This window comes from Leucoraja erinacea, chromosome 33 (genome assembly GCF_028641065.1).
Source record: "Leucoraja erinacea ecotype New England chromosome 33, Leri_hhj_1, whole genome shotgun sequence".
In the NCBI taxonomy this organism is placed as follows: Eukaryota; Metazoa; Chordata; class Chondrichthyes; order Rajiformes; family Rajidae; genus Leucoraja; species Leucoraja erinaceus.
In genome coordinates this window covers 18,506,612-18,520,589 of record NC_073409.1, presented here as the reverse complement: position 1 = coordinate 18,520,589, position 13,978 = coordinate 18,506,612, and the positions used below count along the sequence as shown (strand labels likewise).

The 13,978-nt window shown below is 43.4% G+C and overlaps 1 protein-coding gene across 2 annotated transcripts in view; it reads right to left on the bottom strand.

The window, feature by feature from the left end:
• Positions 1-8,117: 8,117 nt before the first annotated feature.
• Positions 8,118-13,978, bottom strand: part of wdr93 (WD repeat domain 93) — a 64,683-nt gene continuing 58,822 nt past the window's right edge. The window contains exons 14-17 of one of the 2 annotated variants that reach the window (XM_055661488.1): positions 12,748-12,904; positions 10,871-11,042; positions 9,016-9,128; positions 8,118-8,897 (exon numbers count right to left, since the gene is read on the bottom strand). In XM_055661488.1, the coding sequence (XP_055517463.1) occupies positions 8,872-8,897; positions 9,016-9,128; positions 10,871-11,042; positions 12,748-12,904 (468 nt within the window). In that variant the 3' untranslated portion in view covers positions 8,118-8,871. Of the gene's footprint in view, positions 8,898-9,015; positions 9,129-10,870; positions 11,046-12,747; positions 12,905-13,978 lie in introns of both variants that reach the window. The other variant, XM_055661487.1, reaches the window with a different exon arrangement.

The following is a 13,978-nucleotide window of genomic DNA, read 5'->3' as shown; positions in this document are numbered from 1 at the left end:
CGATTTTCACCCCACCAAGTCTATGCCAGCTCTCAGAGCAATGCCGCCCCTCCACTTTTTTTCTCTCTTTCACATATGCTCATCATGTTAATTTTTCCACCACTTACCTGCAATTGCGATGCAAAACTAAGGCTGCACACACACCCACACAATTAACACACACACACACCCACACACACACACACACCCACACACACACACACACCCACACAGCATTAACACTCTCACACACGCACACACACACACACACACACACACACACACACACACACACACTCTCACACACCCACACACACACACACACACACGCATTAACAATCACACACACACACACACAGCATTAACACACACACACACACACACACACACACACACACACACACACACACACACACACACACACACACACACACACACACACACACACACACACACACACACACACACACACACACACACACACACACAGATTGGGTCGAATAGGGGTTGCCTGCAGCAACATTATTGAGACCACCACTGGCTCAGAGACGCATTTTGTTGAATGACTGACTGCAATGCAACAACAAAGCAGACTGTTTGATGTGCACGATATCCACCTGCCTGATCATATACCTTCTCCACCAGCAACACAGCATCGGCTCCTTTTCATCTCTTGCCTTTGTCCACCCATTTGCTAGTCAAACTCCCCTCGCCTGTATCCACCTATCACTGTTGTAGGAAGGAACTGCAGATGCTGGTTTATACCGAAGAAAGACACAAAATGTTGGAGTAACTCAGTGGGTCAGGCAGCATCACTGGAGAAAAGAAATAGCTGATGTTTCGTGTCGGAACCCTTCTTCAGACCGACCCAAAATGTCTATTTCTTTTCTCCAGAGATGCTGCCTGACCCGCCGATTTCCTCCAGTTTTATGTGTCTATCTTCTATCCTATCACTCGCCAACTTTTGTGCTGCCCGCACCTCTTTTCCAGCATTCTTCCCCCTACTACCCCCTACTATGAAGAAAAACTGGATAGACTCGGCTTGTACTCGCTAGAATTTAGAAGACTGAGGGGGGATCTTATAGAAACGTACAAAATTCTTAAGGGGTTGGACAGGCTAGATGCAGGAAGATTGTTCCCGATGTTGGGAAAGTCCAGAACAAGGGGTCACAATTTCAGGATCAAGGGGAAATCCTTTAGGACCAAGATGAGAAAACCATTTTTCACACAGAGAGTGGTGAATCTCTGGAACTCTCTGCCACAGAAGGTAGTTGAGGCCAGTTCATTGGCTATATTTAAGAGGTAGGTAGATGTGGCCCTTGTGGCTAAACGGATCAGGGGGTATGGAGAGAAGGCAGGTACAGGATACCGAGTTGGATGATCAGCTGTGATCATATTGAATGGCGGTGCAGGCTCGAAGGGCCAAATAGCCTACTCCTGCACCTATTTTCTATGTTTACTACAATGTCTGAAGAAGGGTCCTAACCCGAAACATCACCTATGCATTCCCTCCACAGATGCTGTCTGGACTGTTGAGTTACTCCAGCACTTTATACTAAACTCCATTTGTATCATTTATAAGGTGCACTACAGCGACTCTTTCATTGTCTATGGAACTGATGTGCAGCAATGCTGAGAACTATATTTTGCACTCTGTGTCTTCCCCTTTGCTCTATCTATTATACTTAAGTTTGACTGATTGTCTTTATGTATAGTACATCTGATCTAGTGTAGATAATGTGCAAAGTAAAGCTTCTCACTGTACCTCAGTACACGTGGCAATAATATACCTATTCCTATTCCTCAACGCATTTACAAAGCTTGCAACACCCTCTCACCTGAATGGATAAGAAGTTGAGTTGAGTTTATTGTCACGTGTACTGAGGCACAGCTTTTTTGTTGCATGCTAACCAGTCAGCAGAAAGATAATATATGATTAAAATCGATCCATTTATAGTGATGCATGATAAGTGAATAACATTTAGTGCAGGGTAAAGACAGCAAGTCTGATCAAGGGTAGTCCGAGGGTCACCAATGAGGTAGAAAGTACTAACTTCAGCACTGTTTTCTGGTTGTTGTAGGATGATTCACTTGCCCGATAACAGCTGGGAAGAAACTGTCCCCAAATCTGGTGGTGTGTGTTTTTTCACACTTCTATACCTTTTGCCTGATGGGAAAGGGGAAAGAGGGAGTGGCCTGGGTGCGACGTCTTTGATTATGCTGCTGGCCTTGCTGAGGCAGCGTGAGGTATAAGTGGAGTCAATAGAAGGGTGGTTGGTTTGTGTGATGGTCTGGGCTGCGTCCACAATTTGTTGCAATTTCTTGCGATCTTGGACGGAGCTGTTCCCAAACCAAGCCGTGATGCATCCTGATAAAATGCTTTCTCTGGTGCATCTGTAGAGGTCGGTGAGAGTTGTAGGGGACACGCCAAACTTCCTATGCCTTCTAAAGAAGTAGAGGCATAAGGTTGTTGGAACATCACTCACTGCACGTTCTTCAAATTATGAACCATCCTGATTTGGAAATACTTTCCCATTCCTTCAGCATCAGCGGGCCATATTTTGGGAGAACAGTTTGGGAGAAACGTCACTATATTGTCTGCTGAGATTCAGGAAAGTAGCACACCATCACCTTTTCAAGCTCATTCATCAATCAAGTCTAAACAGAGACTTTGCATGTGACACCCACGTCATGAACAAATTTAATTAAATGACTCAACACTTGCACTTATTGCAGTGGGAATGCACATTCATTTGAATCTGAACATTGTGTTCAGGTTACAAAGGCGATTTTTTCCTTTTTACAGCTATTTAACATTGTACTAAATATAATTTTTCCTGAGTGTTTTTGGTCAAAAGTAAATGCTTTGGCTTTCCTCCAGCACACCAACAAATTCCAACGTTATTGAATTCTGAATCTATGTACTTACCTCATATATTCAAGGTAGAACAGTAACCTCCTCTCCCCCTTTGTTTAAGAAGGAACTGCAGATGCTGGAAAAATAGAAGGTAGATAAAAATGCTGGAGGAACTCAGTGGGTGAGCGTCGCCGGCTGGGTTTTTCCAGCATATTTATTTATCTACCTCCTCTCCCCTTTGGTTCCCCTGATGAATCACCATCCTAGTGCACACCAAAGATCCTATAGCGAGCAAGATAGATCACTCGACGAAAAGGACGTAGTAAGGTCATGGGCCGATTCATGGGTAATTTTCGGCACCATTTCCCGTAACCGGCTTCCGTCTCCGCACCAAAGATCCCGTAGGATACTAGTGCGGAGACGGAAGCCGGTTACGGAAAAATACTCGTAAAAATAAAAGTTACACGGGAAAAATCTTCTCATTATCAGAATTATATTTTATTTACACACACTGTTACCCCGCAACGCTGATTACACTGCGAGTCGGGTCAGGTCGGGTTACTGAAATGGATGAAAAAAAGGCCCACGTTCCACTCCGTTGCGTACTACACGTCAGCCCATTGCATTTAGAAGGAGTGGTCTATCTTGCTTGCTATAGGATCTTTGGTGCACAGACGACACAAACAACTCAACATTGACCACCTCCTGCCCCATCTGCAGTCGCCACATTGGGTTTGTGGATTCTGAAGCAGCTGATGAGGCCAAAGTGGAAGCAAGTCATCCTCAGAACTGAGGAACTGCCTTCAAAGACGAAACAGTAGACTGGAATATGAAAATGCTTAGTAACGTCATCATTACTATCAACACCATCTACCTCACACAAAATTATATATTACAGGGATTATTAATTTAATGTTGCCCAAAGTATACGGCAATACATCCTGAACAGTATAGTGCCTGGGAGTTCTATTCAGTAGCAATTAATAAAAACAAATAAATAGGAGGCTTTGTTGAAGGCAGCTATTTTCAAATGTACTGCTGTTTATAGGTACGATGCATCATGAATTATATTATGCCATGAGAATTGGTTCTTAAATTTACCCAACAAATATATAATGACTACAAATAGAGATGAATGAAACAATCAATTGGCCTAAATGCCTTACATCAACATGGTGGAAATGGTCAAGGACTTCAAATTCCTGGGCGTGCACATTTCCAAAGATCTTTCCTGGTCCCAGCACACTGATACAATTATAAAGAAAGCACATCAGCGCCTCTACTTCCTGAGAAGACTACGGAGAGTTGGTATGTCAAAGAGGACTCTCTTTAACTTCTACAGGTGCACAGTAGAGAGCATGCTGACTGGTTGCATCGGGGCTTGGTTCAGCAACCTGAGCGCCCAGGAGCGGAAAAGGATGCGGAAAGTTGTGATCACTGCCCAGTCCATCAGCGGCTCTGACCTCCCCACCATCGAAGGGATCTATCGCAGTCGCTGCCTCAAAAAGGCAACCAACATCATCAAGGACCCACACCATCCTGGCCACGCACTCATCTCTCCGCTACCATCGGGCAGAAGGTACAGGAGCCTGAAATCTGTTACATCCAGATTCAGGAATAGCTACCTCCCCACAGCCATCAGGCTATTAAACTCACCAACAACCAGACTCTGAACTGTAACAGCCTATTGCACTTTATCTGCTTATTTATGCGATTATTGAACTGAACTGTTCTGTATTTTTGTTTACAATATTCTGTTGTGCTGCAGCAAGCAAGAATTTCATTATCTTATCTGGGACACATTACAATAAATTCTCTTGACTTGACGACTAAAAATATCCCAGCGTATTACCAACAGTGAGATGTTTGAAATCCTTTATTGGAATTCAGCAGACGTCTTTTTTTCAGGGGATTTAATTGAATTGATTGGAGGTCAAGTTTAATCCTTCCTCTCGGTAGTACTGGAACTACAGCAAAGTTTATATACAAACATCCTGGAGCTAAATCCAATTTTCATCCATTCTCATCAGTTCTGTTGAAGACATTAGCTCACTTCTGCAACTGATTTTCCCGCTTAGTACCAGTATGGTTCAAGTAGCTATGTTTTAAAGATTGAGGAATTAAAGGTTGTGGGAAACTAGCACAGTAGAGGAGTTGAGGCCAACATAAATCAGCCATGATCATATTAAATGGCAGGGAGTCTTGAGAAGCCTGGTGCCGACTCCTACTATTTTATGTGTTCTTGCAGACTTGGCATTTTACAGCATAGTCAAGAACATAATAATAATAATAATAACTTTATTTGTTAAGCACTTTAAAAAACAACCAAAGCCGACCAAAGTGCTGTACAGAAAAAAAAGCAAGACACAGAAAAAAATAAGCAAGACAAATAAACATGTCCATTGCAAAGGGTGCTAAAGCCAGCTAAAACATTGTCTTATCTAAGATCTTATTTAAGGGTGGCACACTAGCTGCCTTACAGCACTTGAGACACAGGTTCGATCCTGACTACTGGTGATGTCTGTACGGAGTTTGTACGTTCTTCCCGTGACCGCGTGGGTTTTCTCCGGGTGCACCAGTTTCCTCCCACAAGGCGTACGGGTTTGTTGGTTAATTGGCTTCAGTAGGTTGTAACATTTTCCCTAGTGTGTAGGATAGTGCTAATGTACAATGGGGTGATCGCTGGTCAGCGCTCGCCTTGGTGGGACAAAGGGCTTGTTTCTGCACAGTATCTCTGAAGCCTAAATCTCTTGATTCAGCACTGCAGGTATTGAATGTTCTTGGTTTGCACCTGCACAACTCGGCAAGCTCCTAAACACAACTGTCACCCAGCTAGCAAGGTTTTAAGGAGAAAGTAGGTCCATTTCATTTTTCACTGATGCAAATTTCTAAATGGAAATACATCCAATGATAAAACTCATCCAGTGATTTGCAATCTTTGCAATCCAATTCAATTGTTAGGGTAATTGTAGTACTCAAACAACAGACTTCCCAGATTGTTATTACTATTAATGAGGAATGAGCGTTTGCAATCACTCCTTGAGGCTGCATAAGTTTTCCCCGTGCTCTGGTTTCCTGCTACATTCCAGGGAAATGCAGGTTGTTAGACTAATAAGCCACTGGAAATTGCCCCAGGGCGAATGGTAGAATTTGAGGAGGGGGATGAGCTTCTGGGAAAGTGAGGAGAATTTAAAAATTGGATTTGCGTCGGATTAGGGGCCTGTCCCACTTGGGCGTCATTTACGCCATCATTTACGCGATGCGCGCATGGCATGCATTACGCGAGCATGGTGCGCGGCAACGTGGGCAGTGACGCGCTGTCGCGTGCGGCGCCCCAGGATTTCGGGAATCCCTAAATCTGCGCACGCCACCTGCTTGATGCGCAAATGATGCCCGTGGGACAGGCCCTTAGGTATTAATGGGGGAATAATGTTCAGCATTAACTTGTTGGGTCAGGGAGCCTGTTTGTGTTGAAGATCGAGTAACTCAGTGGGCACTCCAGCATTTCGTGCATCTTTGGTATAAACCAGCATTTGCTGTTTCTTCCTACACATCGATCCTGTTTGTGTGTGTGCTCTGTTGCTTCATGATGAAGGAACTGCTCGTTGCCACTTTAGGAAGTTGAGAATCATTTTATGGTGCTAAGAAACTTTAACACAACCTTATAAAAACGATTTTTTAAAGGATTTCCCTGATAGATAGATAAAAGCATAAATAATGTATTCAAAAGGTAATGTGTTAGATTGTCTGACCCACTGACATTAGTGTAGGAAGGTGCTGTAGATACTGGTTTAAACCAAAAATAGATACAGAAATCTGGAGTAACTCAGCAGATCAGGCAGCATCTCTGGAGAAAAGGAATAGGTGATGTTTTGGGTCGAGTCTAAAGAAGGGTCTCGACGCAAAACATCACCTATTCCTTTTCTCCAGAGATGCTGCCTGAGCTGCTGAGTTACTGCAGCTTTTTGTTCCCATCTTTCCGCTGGAATTCGTTACTGGAATAAGTGCTTACATCCTGGACAAGAGATAGCTGGATCGATGGAGAGCTCCGTTGCATGCTGATCAGGCTAACTTCCAACTGCCTGCTTGGCAGAGATGCTGAGAGACATCTCTGATAGGAGCTAGCATACCCCATTGTCACTGAACCAGCGTTGCTGAGACCTCCTGCTACAACTGGATTGCTAATTGGGTCTACTCATACAGGCTGATTGTTTGCCCAAAATACCAGTCTTCAAGGCACGGTTATGCTGGTTAAACAATGAAATGAAAGCAGAGCTTCTCATACATTAAAAAAAATCATTTTTCGAACACAGGCTTCCTCCCCAATGATCGACGTGGAATTTTGTTGATGTTTCTCAGCAAAGACTTTTATTGGGTTGTCGAGCAGGTTTAGTTTAGTTTAGTTTATTTCAGTGATACAATGCGGAAACAGGCATGTCAGCCCACTGTGACCCCCGCATACTAAAGCTATCCTACACACTCAAGGTACAATTTGCAATTATACTAAAGCCAATTAACCCTGCAAACCTGTACGTTTTTGGAGTGTTTGAGGAAACCAGAAATCCCGGAGAAAGCCCACGCAGGTAACGGGGACTCCGTACAGGCAAGCACCCATAGACAGGGTCGAATCCGGGTCCCTTGTGCTGTAAGGCAGCAAATCTACTGCTGTGCCACCATGCCGGTGTAAGCACTTCTCACCCCCAAAAGGCTGCAGGCAAGAGATGGCACTGAGACCTCCTTGGTCAATCATCTGTGAAAAGGAGAATGGTGATATGATCTTTCCACATGTGTTGACACTTGGCTGGTGTGGTGTAATGATGCTGAACTCATTCGAGAGTTTAGCAGGAGCACACAGCCAACACTGGCCAATAATAGCAAACAATGTAAACACTCAGTAGGTCAGGCAGCATCCGTGAGGAGACAAACAAAGTTATCATTTCAAGTAAATAACCCAGGCAAAGTGAGAAAACAAGTATTTCAAGATATAGAGATAGAAAAGGGTGGGAGAAGACAGAGGGAATAATTGTGATATGGTTGAAAGCAAAGTTGTCAAGATAGACGTTGTTTTAATAAGAGCCAGCTTAAAAATTAATGGACAAATTTAAACAGGAAAATCAAGTTGAATTTCATTAATCTCTACCTGGAAACTCTGCACTTTATCACAGGCATTCCATCTTTTCTCTCTATTCACCCTACTCTCTGAAGACACTTGTTCTCTCATTTTGGTCATGAAGGTCACTGGCCTGAAACATTGGCTGTTTCTTTCTCCTTTCCATGAGAGCTTTGGTAATTTTCCATTTTTATTTCAGTTAACTTTAGACTTTAGAGATATAGCGCGGAAACAGGCCCTTCGGCCCACCGAGTCCGCGCAGAACAGGAAACCCCTTACACTAGAACTATCCTACACACTAGGGACAATTTACAATTATACCTAGCCAATCAACCGACAAACCTGTACATCACTGGATTGTGGGAGGAAACTGGAGCACACGGAGAAAACCCAGGTGGTCACAGGAAGATCGTACAAACTCCGTACAGACAGCACCCGTAATCATGATCGAACCCGGGTCTCTGGCGCTGTAAGATGCATTTGGTGTGTTTTCCATTGTTTTCTGAGCAGCGAATAATTTCTTGGCCACAAATAATAGATGAGTGATGGGTGAACCTTAGCTTGGATGATCTAGCATGATGGGGGATTGTACTCCTGGCACGAGCCAGCTGGGAGAAAAAAAGACTTTTGCACTGAAGACAAAGACAATGGCGTGGAGAATTCTGCTGACAATCTCGAGCATCGCTGGATAGGTGCACGGACAGGACACAGGTTTCAAGATTTTCCAATCCGTGGTCTCTTCTAACAAGTCTCTCTCAGCAGTTCCGTCTTGCACAATTATTTCTACTATTCAGAACTGACAAAGTCTGGGTATTACAAACAGTCTTCTCAGTACCATAATGGTGAAGTACTTTGGAGCATTCAACCACCAAAGTTACCTAGTACTCCTCCTGCCCCTCATCTTGCAGACGTGTGGTGTCCATTCTCAGGTGCTTTCATTTAACATCCTATCTGAGAAATCAGAAAACGTCATTTAAAAAAAATTCATGAAGCAAATTGAAATGAATAGAAAATATTTTCAGTCATTCTCTTATCTGATGCAATCTTGTTATCGGGTTATTTATCTTACTGGTCGTGCTGTCTTCCTTAAATCCTTTTCCCTGCCTGATTAACATGGCATGATGCTGAAGCTGATGCCAGCACTTTGTCATTTCTTCATTTCTCCTCATCACAGACTTCAATCTTAAATGTAGAAAACAAATTGAAAGGTATATTATTCAAACTTGAAACTTACTGAATAGTGAAAGTTTACCGAAGAGTGGATGTGGAGAGGATGTTGGAGAGTCTAGGACTAGAGGGCACAACCTCAGAATAAAAGGGCTTACCTTTAGAAATTAGATGAGCTGGAATTTCTCATAGGTGGTGAATCTGTGGAATTCATTGCCGTCAATGGAAATGTTTTTAAGGTGGAATTTGCCAGATTCTTGATTAGTAAGGGTGTCAGGGGTTATGGGGAGAAGGCAGGAGAATGAGGTTGAGGTTGAGATGGAAAGATAGATCAGCCATGATTTAGTTGCGAAGTAGACGATGGGCTGAATGACCTAAATCTGTTCCTATAACTTATGAACATGACAAGGTTTAAAATTGTACTAAAAAATATTTACAATTCCAAAAACACTTTAATGTCCTGCATAACGTAAAATTTATTATGCCAGGTCAGATCCCAATTCCATCACTAGTACATGTTGGTTCAAACCAAAGAGCCAAATTTACTATTCTGATGATAGACACACAAAGCTGGAGTGAATCAGCGGGTTAGACAGCATTTCTGAAAAAAAGAATAGGTGATGTTTCGGGTCGAGACCCTTCTTCAGTCTGAGACTGAAAATTCCCTAACTCTCAGTCTGAAGAAGTCTGAAGAAGGGTGTCGACCCGACACGCCATCTATTCCTTTGCTGCAGATATGTTGTCTAACCCGCTGAGGTATTCCAACTTTTTGTGTCTATCTTCATGTTATGAACAGTTCTCAGGAATGGAACACTGTTGTAACTTGGATGTGTGTGTGTGTGTGTGTGTGTGTGTGTGTGTGTGTGTGTGTGTGTGTGTGTGTGTGCGTGCATGTGTGCGTGTGTGTGTGTGTGTGTGTGTGTGTGTGTGTGTGTGTGTGTGTGTGCACGCGTGCATGAGCGTGTGTGTGTGTGTGAGCGTGTGTGTGTGCGCGCGCGAGCATGTGTGTGTGTGGACGTGTGTGTGTGTGGATGTGTGCGTGTGGACGTGTGCGTGTGCGTGCGCAAGTTATAGGTTCAACATGCCCTTCCAGATATGATCAATTTTTAGTTCCTGCCAGCCAATGTTTTTCTGATTGTGTGATCTGATATTCCACTCATGCAGATATTGAGCAGAAAAATCTGTGTGGTTATGGAGTGACCAACAACTATGGAAACATAGCCCTGTCTAGCGCAACCTACAAGTAAAGAGGATTAAAAAAGCTGACATTTAATATCTAATGGACTGGAAGGGTAGAGGTTGTGTCTTAATTATACAGAGCCCAGCTAGATATACCTGGCATACTGTGACCAGTACTGAGAAAGCTTACATTGGAGAGTGAAGGAGAATTACATTGGAGAGTGAGTCATGCAGATTTACCAGAATATATTTCCAAACCACTAATACAAATCCCAAATGATATTTAGTAAATTTGAAATCTGAGGTTAGTAGATTTTTGTTAATTAAAAGTATCACAGACGATGTAATCAGGCAGATAATGAAATAAGTTGCAAATTAGTCCAAACACCCCCATCATGGTGGTTTAGGTTCAAGGGATTACACAGTTGACAGCTTTTATATTTATTATCCTATTTTCAAAACAGGTTTGCCTTATTTCTCTCACGACACTGTGACATTTAATCTTTAATGAACAGTCTCATCTATTATTAAAGTTTGTTGTTTTGGTTGCAACTTTGTGCATCAAGTACACAGCTTACCGTTCCTGTAAGAACTGTTCACATCTCTTTTCCCACGTAGTCTGTGTGGGAGGCTGCGGAGGCTCTTTCATCTTTGTGCATTTATCCAGCGGATACAACGAGAGCAAGGAGAAGGCGAATAATGAGCTGTTGCTCTCCTCTTGGTCAGGGGTCTGGTTGCTTATCTTGTTATCTGCTGCAGGCAAGAGGAAAATGCACATTACCCACTGAAAGAACTAAAAGCACTATTTGGAGAGCCGATTTGAACAAGTTGAATTCTGTAGGGTTTGGGCTGAAAATGTTTCAGGTCAATTCACAAGCGATTCTACAAGTAAAACAATTTACTAGGGACGGTAACTTCAATCCGTTGGTATAAGGGGCCTCAGATGACGGTGGAGGCAGGTTCTCTGGATGCTTTCAAGAGAGAGCTAGATAGGGGTCTTAAAAATAGCGGAGTCAGGGGATGTGGGGAGAAGCCAGGAACGAGGAACTGATTGGGGATGATCAGCCATGATCACATTGAATGGCGGTGCTGGCTCGAAGGGCCGAATTGCCTACTCCTGCACCCATTGTCTATTGTCTATTAAATGGGACTTTATCTCATTTACTATTTACTATTCTGACGATAGACACAAAAAGGTGGAGTAACTCAGCGGGTCAGACAGCATCTCTGGAGAAAAGGAATCGGTGACATTTCGGGGTGAGACCCTTCTTCAGACCTTTCTCTCAGTCGAGAGGACGTGGGAAAATTAGCAGAGGAAAGGTAGAGGGCAGTTCAAACTGTTAGAAGAAGGAGGCGGAGGAGAGAAAAGAGAATGGCTTTTAACTGCAGAAGTTTGAGAAGGGTTTGCAGGAATGCTAAGCTGTTTTACACAATGGTTCCAGAGTCATTATAGCGTTATCAGGAGCAAGATGGAGATTCAACAACAGTATTCTGAACTTGTACTGTAGCATTTTAACCTTGTTTGCAAGCCGTTTGTCCTTTAACTATCGCTGAGACATAAGCTATCAGACCTGAATCACATTGTTTTCCTGACATTCATCTTCAATTTACCTACACTGGTTTCAGACTGTCTTGCTTGTTGTGCTATGTATAGAATAAAAGTTAATGCTGCAGGTTGAGGACCTCTCAACAGAACCCGTCTCAGAATATGAGTCTGAACAAGTGTCTTGACCTGAAATGTCACCCATTCCTTTTCTCCAAAGATGCTGCCTGTCCCGCTGAGTTACAATAGACAATAGGTGCAGGAGCAGGCCATTTGGTCCTTCAAGCCAGCATCGCCATTCAATGTGATCATGGCTGATCACCCCAATCAGTACCCCGTTCCTGCCTTCTCCCCATATCCCCTGACTCCGCTATCTTTAAGAGCCCTATCTAGGTCTCTCTTGAAAATATCCAGAGAACCGGCCTCCACAGCCCTCTGAGGCAGCAAATTCCACAGACTCTCAACTCTTTGTGAGAAAAACTGTTTCCTCGTCTCCGTTCTAAATGGCTTACTCCTTATTCATAAACTGTGGCCCCTGGTTCTGGACTCCCCCAACAACGGGAACATGTTTCCTGCCTCTAGCGCGTCCAAACCCTTAACAATCTTATATGTTTCAATGAGATCCCCTCTCATTCTTCTCCAGCGTTACTCCAGCATTTTGTGTCTTCATTTTGTGTCTTGTGTCAGCATCTTCAGAGTATGATCGCTAGGCCTCCATTGCTCCCCACATAATTCAAACCCATGATATCAGCAATCAGCCGCCCATGTTACTCCCACTTATTTTAATAATCATAAAGTATTCTAAACATGCTTTGTTCAAGTTAGAAGCTGCATTGTACAATTATTTTAGTTCCCAAAACATCACATATGGCATGAAAAGTGTCTGAAAAGCAAAGTATCTCTTATTCCTACCTTTGATAAAGAGGAAACTGCCGTCTCTGTCAAAAGCAAATACTGGCTTCCAGGGGAATGCCACTCTATGGGGGAAAGGGAGCACATAGTGGCACATAGCATCCCCACCCGTGCTGTCCAACAAAGATATTGTGCCGTCCGTCAGGATGAGAAGAAACTAGAACGAGAAAGGAGGACTTCGTGCAGAATTTCAGTCTTCACAACTCGAAACAGTGATTATCTCTACAGTAAAGATCTATGCTAATCCAAATGTGTTTGTCTCACTGCATAAGCATCAGACAATTAAAGGGATTCAACACCATATCTTATTTCTTGCGCAATATCATGTGCAGTACGTAATAGAATTTCTTTGGAAACTCAATGAACTGCAGTCGTTGGAATCGTGATCAAGACCCAAATTGCTGGAGTAAATCAGCAGGTCAGGCAGCATCTATGGAGGGAATGGTTAGGCGACTCACCTGGTCAGGATCTTTTTTCAGACTTGATCTCTTCTGGAATTTCTTTGATATTTAACATGCCCATTGTCTTTCCTTGTCTAGTATATGGGGGAAAACAGGTTCTGGAGGTGGGAATGTGAGTGCGAGCAACCGCCTGGCCAGCCAGATCTGCACCTCTCCTTCTAGCTGCTCCAAGCATGTGACTCTCCCAAGATAGACACAAAGTGCCACAGTAACTCAGCGGGTCAGGCACCATCTCTGGAGAACATGGATAGGTGGCGTTTCGGATCCAGAGTCACAATGTCACTCATCCTTTTTCTCCAGAGATGCTGCCATACCCACTAAGTTACTCTAACAGTTTGTGTTTATAGAGTCAGAATGATACAGTGTGGAACTTGCCTACACCGGTCAACATGTCTCTGCTATACTAGTCTCACCTGCCAGCCTTGGTCCATATCCCTTCACAACTGTCCTATCCATGTACCTGTCTAACTGTTTCCTAAATGTTGGGACAGTCCCAGCCTCAACTGCCTCCTCTGCTTGTTCCATACACCCACCCTGTGTAAAAAAGTTACTCCTCAGATTACTAGTAAATCTTTTCCTCTTCACCTTAAACCTATGTCCTCTGGTCCTCAATTCACCTACTCTAGGCACGAGATTCTGTGCTTCTACTTAGTCTATTCCTCTCATGATTCTTTATACACCTCATGAGTTTATCTTTGGTGTAAACCAGCATCAGCAGTTCATTGTTTCTAAATGTGTCACTCCAACGTGCTTCTTGATCTGCACAGTGA